Source organism: Lepisma saccharinum, chromosome 26 (genome assembly GCF_977018435.1).
Source record: "Lepisma saccharinum chromosome 26, izLepSacc3.1, whole genome shotgun sequence".
NCBI lineage: Eukaryota > Metazoa > Arthropoda > Insecta > Zygentoma > Lepismatidae > Lepisma > Lepisma saccharinum.
The window spans coordinates 50969484-50994710 of record NC_139254.1 but is presented as its reverse complement, the minus strand read 5'-3'; the positions used below and the strand labels follow the sequence as shown (position 1 = coordinate 50994710).

Below are 25227 nucleotides of genomic sequence, written 5' to 3'. Positions count from 1 at the left end.
AATGAAACACATGAAGAGTATGGGTAAGAGTTTTATTTATGACATTTGCAGACATTAACAGTGAATGACCCAATTCTAAGTATACACAATAAATATATTTATATATGTATATATAAAAACATAATATTTACACATAATGAAAATTAGTCTTGTAAAAAAAGTTCCATAGGTTACTAAGCACACGATTCCATTAAAGTCCTTCATTTATGTCATTATGTAAGCACCTATAAAAAAACAACTCCACTGAGTGTCACAAGCCAGGCCGTAAATGCCTACCATTTGCTTCAATTTGCCATTTTTTTGCCCACTTTTGTGTTAAATATGCTAAAACTTTTAAGAAGGACATGCCTTCTCTTTCACTTCAATAAATTAATTTCAGTTAATCCAGTTAGCTGTTGCTAGAGATTTCTTTACTCACAAATACAAACACTATTTCCAATATTATTAAAAACTTCACCACCAATAGTTAGATGTTTGAAACGAATAGTCTGAAGGTGGCTATTATTATTATAATTATTATAATATATATATATATATATATTACATGTTTAAACAATTTAGTCAGCGTATGATTCAAAATTTCACTTAATACTGTACATTAATATCCATTATGACTCTACAGCAAGCCTCCAAGATATTTCAACACACAACCAAATCAAGTTATATTAAAAATATCTTTATACAGTGTAACATGAATAATTCTTCACAAGGGCTGTTCAGAAATACAATACATAATTCTCTTTTAAAATTCCTTTTTCTTCTACAAATTCTAACCATCACAGAAGAAACCTTGGATTTATTTGCTGGTAAGACAAATATTTTATGATGTAGAACATTTAAAACTTTTAAGCTAATTACAGTATTTCTTTTACAGCAGGCATCGTAAATGAGGTTTGCTTCTATCTATCAGTTTTATCAATGTTACTATAGGATTTATGTGTCGAACACCTTTTTTTGTGCATAAAAATCTCACGTTCCAATTGGATTCCTATCCTAGAGTTTTTGCCTCGTTTGCTTACCTCAAGCATTACTACCAGTTATAATTATTTTGTTTAGTTTAAGAAGAGGATTGGGAGGCTAGATTCTTCGACAAAAATCTTTACGAAAACACAAGATGTGACGAACCAAACTGTATGAAGAGAATCTCCTACATGACAATGTTACAGTCGAACCAAACTGTATGAAGAGAATCTCCTACATGACAATGTTACAATCGAACCAAACTGTATGAAGAGAATCTCCTACATGACAATGTTACAGTCGAACAAAACTGTATGAAGAGAATCTCCTACATGACAATGTTACAGTGGCTGTTGATAGTGACACAGAAAGCATGCTTAAAATTACACCATGGCAAAAAATTGCAGTTTCCACAAGCAGACAGTCTGGACTACAATTACAGTGACAAAACTATCTTTTGTAGTTCGACACGATGACATCTGAAACAGCATTCACCCTACAACAAAGTCAGTCTTTCACAATGGCTTAATTGTACACAAAATAGTGAATTATGGAATGCTACGTGTATTAGCAAATTCTCAAGTCATAAAGTTACTAACAGGAATCCAAATTCACAAAGAGCCAGAAAAAAATAATAAAAAATAATAACACTATTTACAAATACTCTTGAATTTTGTACACTAAGATTGAAACTAGTTACTTAGTTCATTTTATGTAATGTACTGTTATTCGAGGTACAAATTATCTATTGGTTACAACTTCTATCTCTCTTCATGGTAACACTCCATTTGAATTACATAATTGTTACTGGAAAACTCAATGTCTCTATACGTTATTATTATAATAATGGGCAAGATAATCTGGAATATATATACGTATATATTTGTTTTAAGTTAAATTACTAAATGAGACAAAATAGTCCTGTGGACTTGTATTCAAATTCATTTTTTCTCATGTAAATTGCAGTTAAACCACACACCAAACTGGTTTCTTTTGAAAAATATGCCTTCAGCATCTACAAAAAGCACACAAACAAATATTTCATTAATTGGCTTTAAAAAAAAATATGAACCACAATCGGACGTCTCCACAAATCATCTCAAGACAGTGTGTTGTGTGTCACTGTGTTATAGGCAAATTTATTAACATGCAACCTTCACGCTGAAAGTGAAATCTTGAAAACCCTTTATACTCATATGAGGTGCTAAATAATATCCATCTTGTTCTGTTTAGCCTCTAGCATAATATCAAAACTGCATAAGCTGATGCAGGAATAAAAAAATATTAGTGTAGCGACCAATTAACAATCAGGACACAAAGCAGGTATGCTTTCATTCATGAATGATATTTTAACTCACAGCAAAATAAACCCAAAGGTACAGAAAATGAAAAATCTAAAAAATTTTACTATGACGATCGAAAAAACAAAATAAAGTATACAAGAATTCTGCCAGAAACAGATTATCATAATGCTTATTACATTTCTCCCCACGAACTAATATTTTTGTACATAATGGACTTTTCCAACAATGACATACATTGAAAGGGGTGAAAAACTATGAGTGAAATCTAATTCAAAGTATTTTAATGCTTTAGTTAATATTCAATGTTTCTAAAATGCTTGTTTGTGTTATTGTTTCAAGATTATACGTTAATCAGCTCAAGGTATATGACCTGTGATATCTCTTGAAGTAAGCTGATATATAGTATTTTCTGGAAAAACAAAGATTTGCTGCTAACAGAACAAATTGTTCTATTCCGACACCTACACATTTTCATGTCCTCAAAACCTCAAGAATATCTTCATTCACTTCATGCATTAATAAAAATTCTGAAGAGAATATTATTATTATTATCCTGCTATTTCTAACACTTCCTGATATGAATATCTGTTAAATAACGGCAAGGAGATATGAAACATAAGTTAAGTGTCAAATATATATATATATATATGTTGCTCTACTCTGGTATGACAAGTTGCTTTTGTTTCTTATGGTTATTTCCAAGTGACCTGTGGCTTGGATGCCAAGCAACTTCTTGCGTGTCACTTCACTGTGAAATCTCTCTAAGGTGTAAATTAGGGGTGTGCAGGATGGAATTTTTTTTGTCGCGATGGGAAATGTTAATAGAAATTCCCAACACTGGGGAAATCTCGAATTCTACGTCTTTTTCTTTTATGAGATTGTTTTTGAAGACAAATGGAATACAAACTAAGAATTTCCAAGAAGTGTCAGACATTTACAATGCAGAAAACATCGAGAATTAACCCCTTTTAAAAATGACCATTTCGAATTTCCCAACTGATAGGGATCCCAAAAATTTGGGAAAGAATTTTCCAAAGTCAGGATCACGACAGGAAATTTTTTTCCCCGATTCCAGTACTGACTTTTCAGGATCCTGCACACCCCTAGTGTAAATATTGGTTGTCATTATGGTTCATCTTAAATCAAAAGTGTCAAATACAATTAAACATGCAATGTAAAGAATTCATAACACAGTGTAAAATTCACAAATTTGACTGTCAAACAGATCATGTTAATTTACGACAGCTGCAACTGCTCTAGTAAACAGAATTTTTGTTTGTGGGCAGAAAATATATATTCCTCATTTAAGGGATATTTTAGTGGGAGTGGCAAGTGGCACCTGAGCTACGCACCAAAGTGATGCTTCTCACACCTAACTAGACTAAAAGCATTCAGCATGCATGGCTGATAAACAGCCCAAAGCAATGCAACGCATGCCATTGAATGAAGTACCGTATTCATGCATGTATAATGCACATGAATGTTTTTGATGGGGAACAGTAAAAAAATATTACACAGGTATATGCAGAGAAACGACAACAGGGCTGTACCTTGAAAATTCGACATGGTGAGACATGTGTAAGAGAATAGAGGAAGCAAGAAAAGTTGAAGGTAGTTCTATCCAAGAAGTGGGCTTTTCAGAAGTGGAGCAGCAGCTATATATTATTTATGGTTTTGAAGCGCTCAAAACAATTAGATACAAATTTTAAAAATCAAGGGGAATGGCCATTTGACTTTTATACGTGTTTCTTAAAAAAAAATATTATTACTAAAGAAACCCAACCTGATAGTTTGTATTTGCACCCGTTGTTATATACTTGTTATACACAGTGACATGCATGGTTTCATGTAGGCTGTTCGAATTTTTCCGTGCACCTCAGTTTTTGGGGGCAAAATTTTTTAAAAAAGTGTGCATTATAGACTAGTAAATATGGTAACAGTCACATGTATGCACCTGTGTTGCACGGTATTTCTCAACCTTTCCGGGTGAAATGCCATATGTTGATGTGGAATCTTGCTACATAACACAGCAGAACCCAACATAGCAAAATGTTACACAATTTTATTCAATTTTACATTTTCCAGCATTTTACTTTTTTTCACATTGGTCCGCTGAAAAATGCAAAATCGACATTCCACTGTATAAAGCATAACTATTAACCTGGTTGTAAAAACAAGGTTAGTTGCAAAAAAAAAAAAAAAAAAAAAAAAAAAAAATCAACTATGAATGCAACAATTGTCCTGAATTAAAATATAATTCCTGTTCCTGTTTTTGTGCTTACGAATGAACTGCCTTATATTCTCAATTTGGTTCATCCTTAGAAAACGCACACTAAATAAACTTTACAAACTAACATTTTCAAAGTTGGACAGTTTCTCTTTCTGCATACACATCACATTTGTTCCGGATAATCTTTCAAGTTTTTCAGAGCTACCCTCAGTACCATCTTCAGGGTCTGAAGTGTAACCAGAGATTCAACCCAGCTTCTACATAGCCATTGTGTATTGATGATGCTGTGTCTTCCAAGTCCATGCTTTTGATTGACAATCACCAACCAAGAAGGACATAAAAGACAAGAGCTCCCAATTGGCCCACATCAACACCAGGACCCTCCCACACATATTATTGCTGATCTGATGCCATTTGAAACTTTTTCCCACTGCCTTACATCTGATGAACTAGTGTTAGCACCACCCGCAAGCGAGAAAAAATCATTTTTTTAACTGTGGAATTTACAAACTTTCAACTATGATATTATAAAGTTTTTAAGGCTAACTTTCCAAAAATTCAAACATATATATTTAAAATTTATAATTTAAGGTGCAGAGTTTACATTTGCCATTTCACACACACCACTCAGTTCTGAAATACATCTACAAACCCAAGTCACAAATGTTACGGGATAAAATAATTTACAAAAAAAATTGTACATTGCAGAAGAATTTCAAACTCAAATTTACCTAATCAACTTCAGATATCTTAGTTCTCAATAATTTTAACTCGGTTAGATAGATTGTTCTGCAAAGGACACTAACAAAGTAAAGGAATTTAGAGAATTCTGTTTTATTTTCCACACATTTTTTACTTTATCTTCCTCAATAAATATAATGGCTAAACTGTGAAGAACTTGCTTCAGGGCATTAATAAATATGTATAAATTCAATGGGACTTCGAATAATAAAAGTTGCAATTTTTTACGTCTACGGAGAAAAAAATCACGCAGAATTTCTGGAGCCAATAATTCATGCACAATTCCAGGAATTCAATAAATTCCCGGTGGGTAGCCATCCCGGGAGCGTATAAATGCATGCAGACTCAGTAGGGGTGGACATATGCCTGTTTCATACATAAATGGGAGATGTTACTGCTTACATATATGTGAAATATAACTATTTTCATGATATTTTCCCTATTTTTTATTTAATTTTCTAATTCGGCATCCTATATGGAACACACAGGCCTCCCTGATGCCGCAGTGGTAGCATCGTAGCCTTGTAATAAAGGGGTACCGGGTTTGACACCAGGTGGGGGCACATAGTGGTTCGGATCCCACTTTAAACTGTAGGTCCAGTCCCAATTAGTCTTTCTGTGCATAAAGTGGACTTAAAACACCAAATCAATCAATCAATCAAAACATATTAGCACATGAACATTCAAAAATATTTCCTTCTGCACATTTAAATCTTATTTTACTCTGTGTTTTATTAGAATTCATAATCATGTTTCTGGAAAATTCATATGCCCCTGAATATATAAACTAGACATGCGGCAATTGTTTATTACAATTATAAAATTTAAACTTATGTTGTAAACCGAATTGCTATTTATTGAGTAGAGTAAAAAGATCATTCTGACTTTCCAAACTACTTACTCCTAATCAAAGTGACAGAGAAATTAATCAGATTTTATGATCAATGTTACACAATGATTAATCAGATGTTACGTTAAACCGAATCCACAAACTAGTTTTGTCCACAAAATTTGCCACAGTACAGATAAGACAGTTAAAAAGAGGAAATATATATATTTTCACAATTATTCAACATTTCTTACAAATTATGACTACACTTAAAATACCTACAAGAGATTAAAAAGAAAACATGCAGAGAGGTTTACATGTATAAAGAAAGCAGCATAATTTATTTTTCATTATTAAGCTGCTTAAATATAGATGCTGTACATGCATGTATTTAATGTGTACTTGACTGTCGTAGCAATATAAATCGTAATTCATAATGCAAATGTCACTACAGAAAGTAAACATGTTTTGTTCCTCATTTGGGTGAATAACGACAGATAATTGAACCATTTCATAAAATCATTAAAACTTTGAATTAATTACATAAATACTGGAAAACAGCTTCCTCTCTTTGAACAGCACCACACACTATCTTGAGATGATTACTTAGTGGGATTGCATTGTGGAAAAGTCCACTGTGCTTATTCCTTACAGGAAACAATTTAGAAGCGACACATTCATGAGACACATGCAACAATGATATATTTTTTCTGAAATATTACCTGCACATTTCTCAGAAGATAAATTTTCCCATCTTACAATAAAAAATACAAAAAAAGATATCTATGGATTCACATCAGCCAACGGCAACTGAATGACAGAGGATGTAGCACGTGAATTACATTACCACGGCAACAAAAATGGAACTCGGGGTGTGAAGATTTAAGAATTACTCTTCCAACCAAACTGCACTTTCCATGTAAAAGAAAAGCAAATCCAACAATACTCCACTGTACCACCAATTACCGTTCAGTGTGGCTAAAATTTAGCCTCAAATTAAGAACTTTCTTTTTCTTCTGGATAGAAACATGGCTATTTTGAAAATGCAAAAATGCTATCGACAAGGTTCTAAGCTCGTAAGCTCCACGTAGAAAACGAGAGTTTTACTAAAACTGGCACAATGGAACTGCTGGCTACTTTCCTTAACGTACATTTCATTTTAAAGCACTTGCAAAGTCTTCTCGCATACAAATTTCGATCGACGTAATGTAGTTGCGTTCTCTGAATGCACTGATCTTTCATACTGCTACCTGATTTTACAAGAGTCATCGACAACAGCAAACTGTTTCAATGGGCCGCATGCACTTCCATCTGCATCAGATGTATTCATGTGCTGTGCATTTACATTGATCCTGATTGTATATTGCTAAATAACGAGAGCCATATCTTTCTTATTGGGTAGATTAACTTTCTTTCCTTGCCACAAGCTATTGTGGATCGTGAAGGCATCAATGGTAACAGTAAGGTGCTTTGTGTGGACTTGAGAGAAGCACTTACCACCTGAATTGTACCTGTTAAGAGAATTAGAAATCAATACACTTTTCAGTGACAATAGTGCTCTTTTACTTGAGGAAATGTAAATACGAGGCATGCCCAAAAAGTAGTACCCATTTGGTAATAAAATTAGAACAAAAGAGGTTGAGTTTCAACCCTCATTTATGCTTTCCAGCTTTCTTCATTTTTTTTATTTAAGAGCCCCTGAAAAACTTAAAATCGGGGTTCCACTGTACATAAGCATTGAGGCACGTATCATACAAAGAGACAAGTTTTTGTATATACTAGTCATACACTCCTGACATCAGTCCATTAGTGGAAGGATACACAGACGCGGAGGCATCTCCTGAACGCATGCGGTGCGGTGCATGCTACGCATGCATCAATTGTGGGGAAAAGGACAGCTTGCTCTGCGACGACATTAATGAGCATTTCTACATTCTAATTTCTTCACATAGGAGAAGTATTTATTTTACACGAGAGCGCTCAAATAAGCTTATATTACATTTCTTGGATCTAAACTGGAAGAAAGTAATAATTCTTTTCCCACAATTGACGCATGTGTCACTTCAGATCCAAGAAATGTAATATAATCTTAGTTGAGCGCTCTCGTGTAAAATAAATACTTCTCCTATATGAAGAAATTAGAATGTAGAAATGCTCATTAATGTAGTCGCAGAGCAAGCTGTCCTTTATCCCTCAATTGACATGTGTTCAGGAGACACCTCTGCAAAGACGGCATCCAAGGGGACCAAGTATGAGTCAGTTGTGCACAAGCTTTCGTGCAAGTTGCATCATGGTTGTATGTGTGTTTCTGAGGGCAGTTAAGATGAAATTGGAGTACAAGGGGCGACCCTCTCTCAAGACACCCAAATGCCAATCTAACATGCATATATTACACCCTGAACTGCATTTTGCAGACTAGCTAGTCTCTGGTATCTGGACTCATGGCCAGTATAATCCTTATATTGTGTCATATGTGTTAGTGATTGTCCCTTCATCAATTTCATTTCATCACCATCTTTACAATTAGTCAAAAGTGGCAGAAACGCGAAGTAAAATAAATCCACTCATTCAGTTAAGATGAAACAGAAAATCAAGAATCTGCCAAGTGTGAAGCAAGAGCTGCCATTCGTTTCTGGCATGCCAAAAAAAGAAATCTTCTGTAATTCATCATGAAATCATGGAGGTTTATGGTGACGAAGTGGTGGACGAATCAACAAAGAGACAATGGTGTAGGAATGGCCTGGTGGCAGAAGTGTGTGACGAGTATATACAAAAACTTTTCTCCCAGTATGATAAGTGTCTCAATGTCATGGATGCCTATGGAGAAAAATAGCTGAAGGTATGTACTTTCGGAATAAAAAGGTTTTGTTCAACTTACCTCTTTCGTTCCTATTTTTATCACCAATCGGGTACTAGTTTTTGGACATGTCTTGTATATTAAACACATACACACATATTTTAGGCATTGGCCAATACAATATTTTAGCTGATACTGACAAATTACCAATATACAATTTACAAATACTAATAGCATACATTCATTCACCAAATGTAAAATTATAAATAGGACTTGAAGACCATGAATGGTTCTCTAACCTCCTTAATTAATGTAACACATTATTACATTCTAAGTTTTCTCTTTGAAAAAGAAACAACATTACTTACGTGAAATTTAGAAGATTTCACAAGTAATTTTAAACCGCGTTTACCGCAACCATCATGAAGAAACAACATATTTAGATATTTATTGAATTATACTTTAATATTCATAAAAATAACAATATGACAGAATTTTTACACTAAATTACATGCTTTTTATAAGATATATTGTATTTGTAAAATTATCGGTAATTTTACTTCAAGAATCAGACCCATTGACCTTGTTAGTTAATGTTTATAAATTCAGTGTTTTTTGTTTTTTTTTAAGATGCCATGTAATTAGCATTTGACTTTACAATACCAGGGCATATGAATTGTATGTTTATATAATAATAAAAATAACAACATAATTACAGAATTTTGCACTAAACCGACAACTATTGATTTGTCCCATCTCTAGCAAATAATAAAGGTTAATCATAGAATTTTTTTCATACTAATCTTTAGAATTTCCACTCTATTCTTCAAATCGAGGGGGAAAAGGTGCCAAATGGCAAACATGTATGAATCACTTGCCATTATTGTGAACTATGCTCTGGAAAGCTGCTTAAAAATGGTACACAGACAATGTACTATACCTGCATATGTTATTAATACTAAGCTGATATTGATATTCTACTAATCCCTGCCAAAAAATGCTCAGAATAGCCACAAACATTAATATAAACATTATTCTTATTTACCAACAGCATTTACTTATAACTGTCTATTCAAAGACAAGTGAAGACAAGCATAATGGCCAGGTGAGTTGAACATGGGCTTCAGAGTTTTCAAGAGCTAATACTACTCTTATCTTCAGCAATAGAAAAAGAGTGACATTATCTTTTGAAGCTTACTCACAAGTGGCCAATACCCCATGAAACTCTTCAGTTTGCAGTGTAAGGAAAGCTTCAAGAAATAAAAGAGTTTGAACAGAATATCTTTAAAAAACAAAGAAGTTGTATGTGGTCACGAAACCTTGTGGTAAATACAACTGTAGCTATGTAATTGTAAATTGTACGAGACACTGAATACCTTAAATAAGTTGTTTTGTTTAACATGTTTGCTGCTGATGCATATATGCATCACGTGGGGTTGCAGCTGTGTGCCTTTGATGCACATGTGCATCATACGTATTACCTTCTTTGAATTCTTGCCCATTAGCAGCACTGCACAGCAGGTTCTTAAGTCTGTCATGGCATGTTGCTGAAGGTTTGCTTGAAATAAACATTAACTTGGTTTCTGTTTTGCACACCTCTCTTAGCATTGTTTCATCGAACGACATTATACAGTGGAACCCAGATTTTTACGTTCCTGGATTTTATATTTTCCCGCATTATACATTCAATTTTGATGGTCTCAACATAGCAAAGTGTTGTAAAATTTTCACCGATTTTACATTTTCCCATATTTTAAGTTTTTTTCAGCTTGGTTCACTGCAGTTCCTTTTGTCATGCATCAAGGCATCGTTTGACAGCAAAGAAATTGTTTTTTATTTTTATTCTTGGTAACATTGTTAATCTGAAACATTACAATTTTCATTTCCTGCAGCAATAAGAGAAAAACACCGGATTCTGTTGTTCAGAATGTCCAGGAGAGCCAGAACTTTGTTTTGCTCTTTACCACAAGTAAATTAAATGAACTTTTGAAATATATCATCGTACTTATTGTTTAAGAATAAAAAGTTTTAGGATTTTCTGCAGTGCCTGATTGATACAAAATTCTGAAGGTGTATGCATAAATTTAGTATCAATATAAATTTTACATTTGGCTTGATAAAAAGGATCATATGAAGTGCTGAAACAATGCCTACTTAAAATATACATGCAATGCTTTCTTTGAGTTCAGTCTTGTTATTTAACATCACTTTTATAGCGGGACAGATTCTACAAACACAGAAGATTAAATATTGTAAGTTGGTACTTCGCAATAATAGTAAATTTTCTCAAGTGTAATATTTCGACTCTAATGCACTATCACCGATGTATCAATATATTTTTGTTTATAGCACAAATCAATAACAACTAATGTGTTAACTTTTTTCAGACCTGAAAAATGTCCGTTAAAATGTCACAAAGAAATAATGTGCATCAATTTGAACTATTCAATTTTAACGTATATTAAATGAGTATTCTGTGCATCCTAATCTTGCACCACAAACAGTTTAGTAATAAATGATTTTTAAGTACTGGTAATATTGGCACAATTAAAAAAAAAGCTTCACATGATAGTCGCACCCCACTTTTTTGCAAGAAAAAAAGAAAAAAAAGGCATAGTGGTGAAATATGTATATATAACAAGGAACATATATAACTAGGAAGAGCCATACCTTAATCTCTTCATAGTAAATAATTTACTTTTAGCCATCTATTCTCACTACTTACTTGAAGAACTTATCGTACATCCGATCATTGACCTGCTTGGGTCCAGTCCCATATAATTTAACAACTTCTTCTCTTTCTGGATTGTAAGAATACAGAGCTCGGAATTGGCATCCAGCATCACGGAAGAGGATGAGGAAGTGCTTGCTCTCAGAGCGTGCTATCTCTTCCAGCACGCGCCGCTTGGCCTCCTTATTCACAGCACCAGGAAACACGCAATATTCCACCGCATTGAGCATAATACCCCTATTTGACTTAGTTGCAGGTTGCTTATATAGCCTAGGACCTAGAAAAGTATAGAGTATTTGCAACATGCAAAATATGTAAGAGCATACAAGTCCCAAGATGTAAAAGAAACTAAAATTCACAGTTTGATTTTGACATGCTGTATCAATGGCAGTAAAGTTGAATACAGCACAGGGTAAATCTGCAACAGAAAATACGCCTTATGGAGCCTCATTTAAAAAAAATAATCTAATTTTTCAATTACCACTACAAATTATGCAGTCTGACGCTGACTGATGTTGATACTATTAATCTATTACTAATGATAGAAGCCTTTTAGGAAAACATGCCTTTTATTGCCTTATTAATAGGACTTCGTTTCTTGAAGAAATATTAGGATGGCATCTTAAGATTAAAAAATTTCCTTTATTCCAATTAACTGGCATTGAAATACATTAAAAATCAACTGAGATGCATTAAAAAAAATACAGTTCATATTATCTGATACTCAATTACACATCAAAGCATCAAATTTTTACAAAATTGGTTTCTACATGTTTTAGGATACCAGAACTAGTGCTTTAAAAAAAATCTGCACTTAGTTCTCCTGGGATGGCCATTTTCCAACACAGCAGACTGGATTTTTTGCTTACATGATGTTTACAGAAACCTTAATATCTCAGAAACTACTACAGCTAGAGACCTGAAATAAAATTCGTTTTGTGGTTATTGAAGTGTGCTCTCCAAGATATTCAAGAAAGTCTTGCTCAAAATTGGTTTTTAATGCTAAATTTTAGGTGGAAATTTGAGTTTAAAAAATACAATTTCTAAGCCAGATTTTTTAAATGAAGGGGTTTATTTTATGGGTTGAATTTTTTTATGTACCTACAGGGTATCTAAAAATAATAATAATAATAATAAAATAAAAACTAATTGCTTAGAAATGCATCCCTTTTCTTAAGCATGGACTCGGTCATTTGTGAGATTTTGCGAGTTTTGGGGGCTAAATCTTTCAGAAGGGTCCTCCTGAAAAGGATCTGAATTTAATAAAGAAAGCCTTGCATGTGCCAAACTCACAGTAAAAATCTCAACTTTTAGACTCAACTGGTTTGGTCAACATGGGAGTAGCAAACATGCTTAAAAAAATTAGTTCTTTTATCAGAATAAAGTTGTTATGTTAGTATAATATAAGTATGTTGCTTTTATGATTGTTGTTTCTTTTAAGCCCACTTTATGCTCATTTAGGCTAATCAGGACTGGGCCTACAGTTTGAAGTGGGATCCTCATCACTGAGCAATGGGCATTGAATCTCACATCCTTTGATTTTAAGACAACAGTGTTGCCATCAGAATGGCTATCTTTTGGAATACAATTGGATGTATTTTCCACCTGTATCCTTTTTTGGTGAGAGAATTTTGTATAAGTAGATACGAGTCATGCACAGCAGAGGATTTAGACATGTTTAACAGGATGTGAGGTGTGGGAGGGGGGACTTGTATTTTCTCCTACAGTTAACGTTTTGTTTTACCTGAAATGTTGTGGTTCATTAATGTGAATACTCTTTGGTGTAGAACATATTGGGTATGGTAGCTTTAGGTTTTTATTCAAGTTAATTTCTCCGCATGTATACCTACCTGTATATTCCATCATCGAACTAGGCGTAGAGCTAATGTCGCTGGCTCCATCATCAAACCCTCTACGCTTTGAAGTCAGCCCAGGAGGCAGTGAGCCTGGTCCTACAAACAGTCAGCCAATTAGCATCTTGTTATACAACATGCTAGCATGCACACAAGAAATTACAATCCCTTAACTCATTAAATAGTTGAATAAATGTGTTTTCCTTTAAATCTTTGGAATTAACAACACTATTTTTTGAAAAGTTAAGAAATGAAAATATGAATTTCGCATGTATTACATCAGAAAATAAAGAAGCGCTAAAGAAATAAGGGATACTGTAATGTATGAATTAAAAAAGCACAAGTGTAAAAAATTAAAAATTGGCTAGTGCAATGATTCACAATTGATTTTCTATCTTGAAGAGTCCAGTTTCAAAATACCTTATAACATGGGCAAATGCTAAAATCTGGTAAGAAAATTCAAGGTTGTATAGAAACATGTAAGCATCTCTTCATTCTGTTTCATAAAAACGATTCAAATCAAATGTTAATGTAGTTTTACTCATGATAAAGTCCAGATGTAACATTTATAAATTCTGACTACGAATTCACATTTCACTAATCATATATACAACAGCAAACTATACGATATATTCACATACACACACACACCTACTACCGTTGTTTCAAAATTGTTTAAACTTTCTATACTGTGAAATATTTACTAGGGCAATCAAAAAATAATGTCTCCATGTTTGTACTTTGATAAAGTAGAATGAATGTGAATGTCTGTGTAGGATGTTATAGAGTTGTCCTTACACTACTAATGAAAGCTATCATTTTTCCAGATCTAGTGCTTAGAACCATGAATGTTAGGCTAACACAAGGAGTAGTCATTGGTTGGTTGGTTGATTTGGTGTTTTATGTCCACTTTATGCACAGGAAGGTTAATCGGGACTGGACGTACAGTTTAAAGTGGGATCCGAACCACTACCCAGATAGCACATAAGCTTGTGGCAAGCTTGCGATAGCTTCCTTTTAGCTTGTCAAAGCAAGCTTGACATGGCAAGCTCGACGTAAGCCTGATGCGTGTGATAACTAGCGTGATAGGATGCATTTTTAAAAAAAATAAAACAATAGACACACCCATTTAATATAACAATAGAGATACTTATTAAACGTAAACAAAAGTGACAAAATGAAATAAAACCGAAATACAGTGGAATAAATTCCAGTGCGAATAAAGCACCAAAGCTTTTATTCCATGCGGCATACACTAGATGGCAGTGCGACTCAAATATTAAACAAACATAAGTTTTAGTAACATCGGTAAGGATAACTTTGATTGTAATTAGTGAAAAAATGTGTTTTATTATCCTTTGAAAGGTGTGTGAATATTGAAGTTGCAACGAAGATCAGAAAATAAAATGTGGTGAATACAAGTGAAACTCCCATGATAAATATTTTTATCCCAGACTATATAATCAGGAGCCAAGTACTGCAAAGAAAAATTGAATGTCATTGTATAGTTAGAGATTGTTTGATGAATGATTAGTTCATTGAACTCTTCATCCTAACTATTGCATACTTTGGGGGAGCATGAGTTGCAAACATGGGTGTTTGTTGTTAATTAGCCCCAATTGTTTCTAGTTTTGCTATTATGAATGTATGTGTATATATATATAAATTTAGCTTAAGATACAGATACATATTTTCGTTTACTTCGAGCATTGCATTCTGTAAGCTTACAGCTAGTTATGAAAAGCTTGATGTAAGCATGCCTTGGCAAGCTTGCTGCAACTTCCACTTCTGGTAACTAGATTGCTTAATGCAAGCTTGCTGCTAGCTACTTAGCTTGCCATGGTAAACTTGCTTCATGCTTGCAGCAAGCTGTCTGTGCTATCTGGGTATGAGCCTCCACCGGGTATCAAACCTGGGACACCTTGATTACAAGGCGACAACGCTACCACTGCGCCATTGCGGAAGCCCACGAGCAGTCGTTGGATTTCGACAATAGACTGTTGCTTATGTAAGGACAGCTGTTGGAGGCTTATGGGGATCCTGTAGTGGATATTAGCAATATGTGTTGTTGTGTGAAAAAGTTTCACGGAGAAGAAACCGAAATAGCAGATAAGCTGATACGCAGTCATCCGCTGACATCAGTCACCCAATGAGAACCGTAAACTTGCTGATGCATTGGGACACATACGGCACTCTCATTGGATTTTTGGGTGGACGTCAAACAATATCCAGTGAGACCAATGTCACTACACTTAAAGAAGTTGGATGAGTCCATCAGGAAGAAGAGGCCAGAGGAAAACATCCATCCCACATAGATCCATCATGGTAATGCACAACTACACATGTTATTCTTCACAACCTAGGCAATTGCCAATATGGGGTGCTCCATGGTGCCTCATTCATCTTACAGCCCTGATTTTCCCCCTTCCACTTTCTATCTGTGTGGTGCTATGAAGGCCAGGCTACATGATTTCAGATTCAACAACTTGGAAAAGGTTAAACTGGCTGTAAAGTCACGGCTGCTGAAAGCAACCTAAATTTTTTTGTCAAACTGGGGTTCGACGATGGTGGAAATGTACTGAGAGTAATGGTGACAGTATTTTCATGTACAGGAGACTTCAAGCTACAAACCATGTAAGTTTTCCTTTGAGCTATTCATTATTAAAGATCTGGTAATGGACGAGGCATTACTATTTGATTCTCCCAGTATTAAAAAAATATTACTCCATTTTACTTAATTAATGTAAAGCATTATGCGAAGGTAACTTCTGCAACATGGTTCACTAATATGAAATATCGGACCTTTAATGTACAAATAAGCAAAAATGGTCAATGTTCAGATTTAAATTCCAACCCTGGGCACCAACTATATATTCAACAATTATTAAATAATATCTCCAAATTATTTCAAACTTTCTACATGAATTAAAACAGCAGACATGTTACACAAACATACGTGTGCAGATAATAAGCATGCAAATCAAAATAAAAGCAGGCAAAACAAATCAAGCATAGCAGCATATCAAGCTTTTGAAAGAAGTCTGGAACTGTGCTGTTAAAGTAATTATCAAGACATATTTATTATTATTACATTTCTTCGTCAACATATAAATGCACATATAATGTTCAAATATTACAGCTTCATGAATAATTGACACGATTTATCAATAAATAAATACGTACTGTTCATAATGCTATCCATATGCATAAAATACTACACAATTAACTAAATATATTATATGCCCCACACAAAAACTACAGCAAGTGCTAAATAAAACAGAAAATTAAACTGTGTACAATGTGGATTACTATTATGCTACACTGCTACCATTTTAAAAATTATGAACAAAAGTTCATGCTCTTTGTACTTATTGTCTCCACAAGACAAAATTTTTACCCGTGGTTGGGCCAACACAATTGTGAACTGACGGTGATAATCTTCACAATTCCCACTAATACCAAGGCTTGAACAATGACACAACTTAAATTATAAATATGAATGTTCCATTGCACTAGGGATGTGACAAACCCATTTCCTATGTATGTATTCTGGCTGAAAATGTCTTGCTAGTAAAATTCTGATGTTGAAACTAATTCGAATATGCAATATCATATTTCCAATTGCGCTCAAAATGCTATGTAATCAACATCAATATTTTTGGGCTCCCACTCGGAGCACACCTGGGTCTGCTCTCACCAAAGAAAGGATGTTAACCGTTAGGCTCCATGAACCAATGCTTGGATTGATTTGGTTTATATCACTTCACTTTTCTGCCACTTGTTGCTAATCGTGAAGATGAGGATGAGTGATGAAATTGATGAAGAGACACTCGCAAAGAATACCCATGGCCAGACCAGGATTCGAACCCAGGACCCCAGTGGTTATGCTAAGCACTCTGCAGATATCATCCCATTAACACATGCATACAGAGATAATCAGGATATAAAAACAACTTTAATTCAATTCCACTAAATCCACACAACAAAAAATATTGGCATAAATTTATAGCACAAATATCGTTGAAATTCACTTTTTATACTCTATCATGTAACCTTTGTGTAAAAACCTTAATCCACTTGCCTATCGATTTCAGTGACTCACTGTCACCATTCACAGAAGGCTGCTGATTGACATTCTAATAAAATTATAAGAGACCTTGCACAACAAAGAAAATTCTGTGAATGGTGACTGCAAGTCCCTAAATTCAATAGACAAATTATGTTCTTTGCAAAAGTTATAAGGAATTAAGAAGTGAATGGATTTTTTTGAGAATTTTGCATAATTATCAGTAAATTTTGACGTGTGAAACTCTTGGGTGAGCATTTCACTATTCTGTGGGATACTCATGATTTGTTAAGGTGTTGGTCAATGTCAGTATATTAAAAATAACCCATGGCACAACAGCCCTTGAGGGCCTGAGCCTATCTACCGACTTCTGGTCTCAACTCCACATGCCTCAGCAGAGGTGGGTGATCATCCGACCAGTTATGGGCTGCCATGCGGTCAGCACGACAAATCCGCAGTGATTGTTGAAAGTTTCCATGACTGGGCTATGCTACTTATTCATAGCCACCCAATTTTATCACGATTGTGTGTGGTCACTGGTTCCATACACTGGTCAAAATCTCAGGCAACCCTCAGAAGACTTGAACCAGCATGCATCCCCTAGCACGAACCCAAAGCCTGATGCCTCCGATCGCAGTATTCGCTCAGCTTTATCCGCAACCTTCCAAAGATTAATTTGAGAAACATTTTCTCATTCCTAATAAATAATGAGCAGGAAAGAGCATATTATTAAAAGTGTCCACTTTTTAAAATGGTAGCAAAATTTCTACATTAAAATAAGTTAACATGGTGATGAGTTGTGCATTCTAATCTAAGGGGAAACACTGTGATGATCATTTGCTAGTCATGCATCCCACAACCAGTGATTCACCTGATGGTGACGGTAGATGACGAACGGTGCCCATTCCTGGAGATGGTGCCCTGCGAGGTGGAGTGGCTCGTCCCAATCCAGAATCAGTATCTGTATATCGGTACACCATACTGTCTTGATCACTGCTTGATCCTAATAAAAATCGTTCGCATCATTATACAATCGCTTCAGATATTATGTGGCCTTCTCACACACATTAATTGCACTCAGAAACCCAGAGGGAAATATGATACAAGAGAACAATCATTGCCGATGAAAGAAACTTCACACTCAGAATAAAGGACCTTTCAGCAGACATTCTCTCCATCTCAATCACGCAAGCACACATGCTCGACACAAAAGCTAAAACATTAAACCAATATCACGTTAATAGCAGAGAAGAAAATAAAATGAAAACTCAAACGGAGGTGAACAAGTTTAGCAGATCTTAAAATAAGTTTACTTTACATTGTACCCAAAGAGAACCATTTGGAGGTTACGCGGAGAGAGGTAATTCACTCAAATAAGTATGTGGCAGAAGGATGTACCACGCCCACGCAGAAGGTGCAGAAAGTAAAAAGCAACATCAACTAGTGCCACCACAAATGCGAGTGGGAGAAAAAGGAACCACAACACCTGCAGCAGGACAGTACATGCCCGACAAAACTACCAGACAGGTGGCAAATCGATCGCGAACAAAATCTGCATGGAAAAATGAACCGTGAACTTATTTGAGTGAATAGTTTATTTTGCTTTACATTTTCATTGGAGGTTGTACAGATGAACTGGTACTCTAGTGATATCAACCAATAAGGGCACATCAGTAAAATTGCTGGCAATTTTATCAACCTGGTATTTTTATAAATATCCAAAATTTGCAAATTACTCACAAATTTAATATAAAAATATTAATAACTTACGTTTTACTCGCAAAATGTAAGTTATTAATATTTTTGTATTTAGTACAAAATTCTACAATTTTCTTATTTTTTTAAAGTCATTTTGTAATGCAAATTTTTAAATGTGTGTGCAAATTATCTTATTTAGAGGAGAATTGAGTTGATCTATTTTACTTTGCTTTTCTGTCACTTTTGGCTAATCACGAAGATAAGGTTGAGTGATTATATAAAATTGATGAAGGAACTCACAAAGATCACCCACGTCCAGGCCGGTATCCGAACACAGGTCCCCTGGCATCATAGCATGCTGTGCTGTGCTGTGCGTAGCATGTTAATTGGGGAAGAGGGTTACTTTATGAAAATTGTTAACTTGGGGATAGCACACCCCCCTTCCTTTAGGCAATGAAGCAGATTCATTCCTTGGCAAGAAGTCAAGATTCTGCAATCGCATCTTCAGTTATTGTGTGTAGGGAACACTGAGATAAACCACATGAATCAGGGCATGATATCATGCCAACACCAGAAGGCGCAGCAATGAGAAAATGAAGAGTGTGTTCAAATCATAGGATTTGTGAAGAGACTAGTGTTATGTGCACTGTGGAGTTTTTGGAAAATTCAATGTTTCGGTGATTATTACATGAAGAAAACTATTATATATGTGTGGATGTATTTTGTATTTAATGTCATATTTTTAAGCCTCTTCAAAAGAAATCATTGAACATTTTAAATTGTTCTCACAGTTATCCAATAAAGTGTACTTTCATGTAGTTTTGGACTTGTTCAATTTAAACGTCCTATCAGGACAGTGGTTGCATTTGAATGCTTTTCTGACAAAGTACACTCAAGTGCCAAAAGTCATGGGATACATAATTAATATCTTGTGAGACCTCCTTTATCCCAGTGTAGTGCAGCAACTCGGCATAGCATTGACTCTACCAGTCGACGGAAGTGCCCTGAAGAGATGTTCAGCCATGTAGTCTTGAAAATCACCCTTCATTGCATGGTTGTTGCAGGTGCAGGTGTGTGTGAATGGATCTTTCTATTACATCCCAAATATATTCAATGGGGTTCATGTCTGGCGATCTAGGTGGCCCAATCATTCGTTGGAATTGTCCAGAATCCTCCAACCAATTCCACCCTGTGACATGGTGTATTGTCATCCAGGAAAATCCCATCATTGTTAGGGTATGTGAAGTCCATGAAGAGTTGCAAATGGTCACCAAGCAGATGAACTGGTTCAATTTGACCAGACCACCCAAACCATGCCATGAAAACATGCTACACACCATTATTATGGAGCCACCACACCCAAACCCCACCATCAGCTCATACCAACTGGAATCCTGACTCATCTGACCAAACTACGTTTTTCCAGTCATCTAGGGTAAAATCAATGGGTAAGGTGGTGCTTCCAATGGTGTGCTGTTAGTAAAGGTACTCTAGTCAGTCTTCTGCTGCCATATCCCATCATTACCAAATTTTGCTGAACTGACCTCACAGACACGTCTCTCACTCGTCCCTCATTAACTGTTGATGTAATTTCATGCAGTGTTGGTTGTTTGTTAGCACGGACGATTTGGCTCAGACGTCACTGATCTTGGTCATTAAACAGACGTGGTCGGTCACTGCGCTGTCCATGGTAGGAGGCAATGCCTACTCTCGGTACACTCTTGACACTGGATCGAGGAATGTTGAATGCTCAAACAACTTCAGAATGGAATGTCCTAGCTCCAACTATCATTCCGCATTCTGGCAATTCTCACCGTGTAGCCATAATCAAATCAGAAAACATATCACAAGACTTACAAGAGTACAACTGCAAGCACTGATAATGCTCTGCCTATTTATACATTCTTTCGTATTTCTAGTAAATTAAAAATACAAAATTATTTACTACTTACATAAAATGAGTATCTACTTTGTACACTGACAACGTTTCGGGAACCACTGTTCCCTTCTTCAGGTCCTATATTTCAGATACCCGAAAATTGCCATAGCCTCGTCAATTCATACACTCGTCAGGAAAAGGAATTGGTACATTATGGTAAAGGTAAAATATTTCGAAAACACTAAAGCCTTTGCTTGAACCATGCTCACTGCTATTTGTTAAAAACAATCACCACAAAACCTTTTACTTAAAAACCAGCGCAAGTTAAAACTTTTTTTAAAAAAGAGAAGATGCCCCCTATCACACTGTTCCCATGCGGACTGCCTGTGCTTTCCTTCTCGTATGCGCGAGGTTGTGGCCATGTCGACTCTCCCCTCCCCTACTTTGCCCCTGCATTTCTCCTCCTCGTTACGTCATTCCAAGATCAAAATCACGTACAACTTGGGCTTCGCGTATTACGTCAGAGGTGACCTGGAATCCAATTTTCTCGTATTCCTGTTTCTCTCATTTTTTGAGCATTTCAATCCATAGTTCGTCTATATTACCATCTTCTCTGTTAAGCTTACTCTCTCTATTTTTACAAATGTACGAGGCCTCATAGACGTTCCTCCTAAGCAATTTTTCCTCTTCCCTTATTATTTCTCGTATTTCTATTTGGTGTCCTTCATCTATAATGTACTCCGATATACACGTTACGTAATGCTAGCACCATGATAATATTTTCATACTGCTATTTTATGACTTTTGGCACTTGAGTGTAAATCATTCACTACTCTTAACAGAACATCTGAAAATTTGTTGGATCAGTAGACTATTAATTATTGGTACTGTTAAATTTTATCAGTACAGGCAAAGAATTCATATCAGCCCATCGCTAATATTAATATAATGCTCATGTGTAATTTTTTTGCTCTTTTTAGAGTTGCTTGAAGAGAGCTCACATCTATAATAATAATAAAAGAAAAACCTTCTGCGTTTGGTTAAAACCATGAAAAATAAATTATCAGTCTATAACAGCGCAGCCATTTCACCATTTCTTAGAGGTGTTCTGATGAAACATTCACAAAATGAAGATAAAGCTGCTGGTGTATTTGTAGTAGGCACATTCAATAGTGTTTAAGATGCAATGTTCTAGTACAAACAAAATCAAGTACATTTTATTTTACATAAAATGCAAACAAAATAACAGTTTACCACAGTACAGCTAATGGGGACTGGACCTACAGTTTAAAGTGGGATCCGAACGAGTATGTGCCTCCACCGGGTATCAAACACACATAAACCACATAAACAACAGTAAAATAAGAAATATATGAAAATTCTTTACTGTACAAATTAGAAGAATAGAAGCAATTGGAGTAACTACAGTGCACAGAATCTCTATTTTCATTACTTTCTGTTCATTCTACTTTTCTTGATTTCTGGTGGTGATGAGGATGAATGAATGATGATGAGACAAACTTCATTGAACCCAGAACCCCTGATATAGAATATCACCTACAGAGATTTCAAGCCAAGAGTGGCATAGTGCTGGAAAAGATAAACGAGTGGTTGTCTAACAAAATAAGTTTCACAGCATCCATATTCTTGGAGGTAATGTACAGATAGGAAAAATGTACACCGCAGTTATAGGCAATCAGCTGCCTCTAGGGTCTGCAGGCTTTATTCTGTACATGTGGAGGAGCATCTACTGTGGAAAGAGTGATTATGTTATTACATTCATGAAGAAGCACTGCACAATGCCATGAAGGCACATTGGGATAGGAGGAAAGGGGGTAAAACCCCATACATTCTCGATCTTGGCCAAGTGGGGGTGATGTGATCAAACTGTGTTCTGGCTCCCTCTACACTTTGAAGTTGAGTGAGCCCCAGAGCAACTCTACAATCTACATGCCATTCTCAAGGTTAAATGTACACAAAAATTTTTCCAATCGCAATATTTCAAGAATTGTTTAATGAGTTATTCCTAGTGCATGATTTGTGGACATATTCTTCAATACATATGTTCTTAGGCACAACAATTCTGTAAAACTTTCCATTTGATTGGATTTGACTGCAAACGAGTTTTAACGGTATTGAATATATGTTGTTATTTTTTTAACATTATATTATCTTTGCAAGTATTATGTTAAACATAATTGGGATTTTGGTTCTGTGTTGGACAAATAAATGAAATGTGACATTGTGTGAGGAATTCCCACCTGGGACCACTGTGCCTCATTCGTACATAATATATATATATACATACATTAAAAGTATGGATGGAAGACCAACATGTAGGCAGTTGTCTGCTTCAAATGGATACATGAAAAGTGCGGTACTGAAATTTACAGTGCACTGAGTGATATTGACTAGGGAAAACTACAAAATCAAGATAACAGATATCTGTATTTCAAATCATCACATATCTATTTTGGATGCAACAGTTAATTTGGATATCAGAATATCCAGTTGAACCTGAGCTAAGGGAATATAGTATGTATAACTGAGAATTACTTACAAATCAGATTTAGATATCATTATTAAAATACTGTAATTGTATCTATTTTGAGGAACAAGATACAGCATAATACAGGTTATTTCAATCATGAAGTGGCAAATTAATGAATCTACAAGTTTGATTCTTAAAACGTGTAACTTTACCTCTTTTTGTTCTCCACGGCTGAACTGAAAACGTTCACTGAAGGAACCACTGTTCTGTTTTTATTATGGAACACGGAAATGACAGCTATCGACATCTCTTTAACGTGTGTACTTTCATATTGCGATTACGTACAAAATAAAATGAGTCATGTTCTGAACAACTGTGGAAAATCTGTCTCCTCTGATTTCATTCAGTGTGCCACCTCTCCTTGCCTTCTCTGTGACACCACGGTACAGCACTTGTCTTTCTCGCTACTCGAGGCTGACCGCCGCCATGCCCATCTACCCTGTTTCATATTTGAAACTAGCCTTGTGTTTTTGTAACAAAAATGTGCAACATTCTTGTAGCTTGGTTACGTACAAATCCAGTAAAACAGAATTACATAGAACTGAGTTACGTATGAAGCAGTCTAAACTGTATTTGAAACCTGGATAGAAAATTATGCAATATACAGATAAAATGTTGTCCGGATTTGGCCATCTGTAATGCTGACACAGCAAAAAGTTGTCACATACAACAAAAGTTCACCTGGTTAAGTTCAATTAGGACTGCCTGAATGATACATTCATATCTTTAGTTAATGAATGTAACCCAGTGATTGCTTTGGCCCATGACGAATGCTCTAATAGATTTGAGGAACAAATGAAATAAGAAAAGAATTACAAGCATAATTCACAAATACTCCCTCACTCACACACACACACACACACACAGTTGGAAAATCATAGAAAAACCAACTGAAGTAAACAGAATACATGAAAAGAAACTCATAAAACAACAGATTCTCCTTCAAGGTCCAACAATAAACACACACAAATTAAAATGCATAGCACAAACATGGTTAAAATTCACTTATTTCACAAATATATATTAATACCATGAAACTTGCAAAAACATTAATTTATTTACATATCGATTTCAGAGATTTGCTGCCATTATACAAAGAAAGCCGTTTGTGAGCCCTCCTGTGAATGGTGAGAGTAAGTCACCGGAACTGGAATAAGTTATTTTCTCGCAAGTTACAGGCAATTAATGTATATGCAAAGAGTGAACACCAAAGATATTTTTTGAATGTAAAAATTTCCCAAAAAATATGTGAAATCATAATCTAGAAATTTCTATCACATCCATAACATTAAATCAAATAATGAAAAAGACTTATTGCATCCATTAGAAAGTGTTACATTTCTCTCTCAATTGTTTACCATACACAAAATGTGACTTGATGCAAATGGTGAAGCATGGAGATTATACTTGACACAAAGAAAAGAAAGCCTAATGTATACAGCCGAAGAGAAAAACTGAACAAATTGATATGTATTATCTGCATAGAGATGTTTGGGCATCATATGTGAAAATGTTTCTGCTATGAATAATTAAGGATTATGAATACCTTCATATTAGGGATGGGCTGATATGAAATTTTGGCTGATAC

At 35.1% G+C, this 25227-nt stretch overlaps 1 protein-coding gene across 11 annotated transcripts in view; it reads right to left on the bottom strand.

Annotated features, from left to right (window-relative positions):
- Positions 1-4473: 4473 nt before the first annotated feature.
- Patronin (calmodulin-regulated spectrin-associated protein patronin) overlaps positions 4474-25227 on the bottom strand; it is a 191259-nt gene continuing 170505 nt past the window's right edge. For 8 of the 11 annotated variants that reach the window (XM_083112650.1, XM_083112653.1, XM_083112651.1 and 5 more), the window contains 4 exons: positions 18383-18514; positions 13443-13544; positions 11587-11869; positions 4474-7575 (listed from right to left, as the gene is read on the bottom strand). In XM_083112650.1, coding sequence (XP_082968776.1) covers positions 7431-7575; positions 11587-11869; positions 13443-13544; positions 18383-18514 — 662 coding nt within the window. In that variant the 3' untranslated portion in view covers positions 4474-7430. The remainder of the gene's footprint in view (positions 7576-11586; positions 11870-13442; positions 13545-18382; positions 18515-25227) is intronic. The other 3 variants (XM_083112657.1, XM_083112658.1, XM_083112659.1) reach the window with 1 other exon arrangement.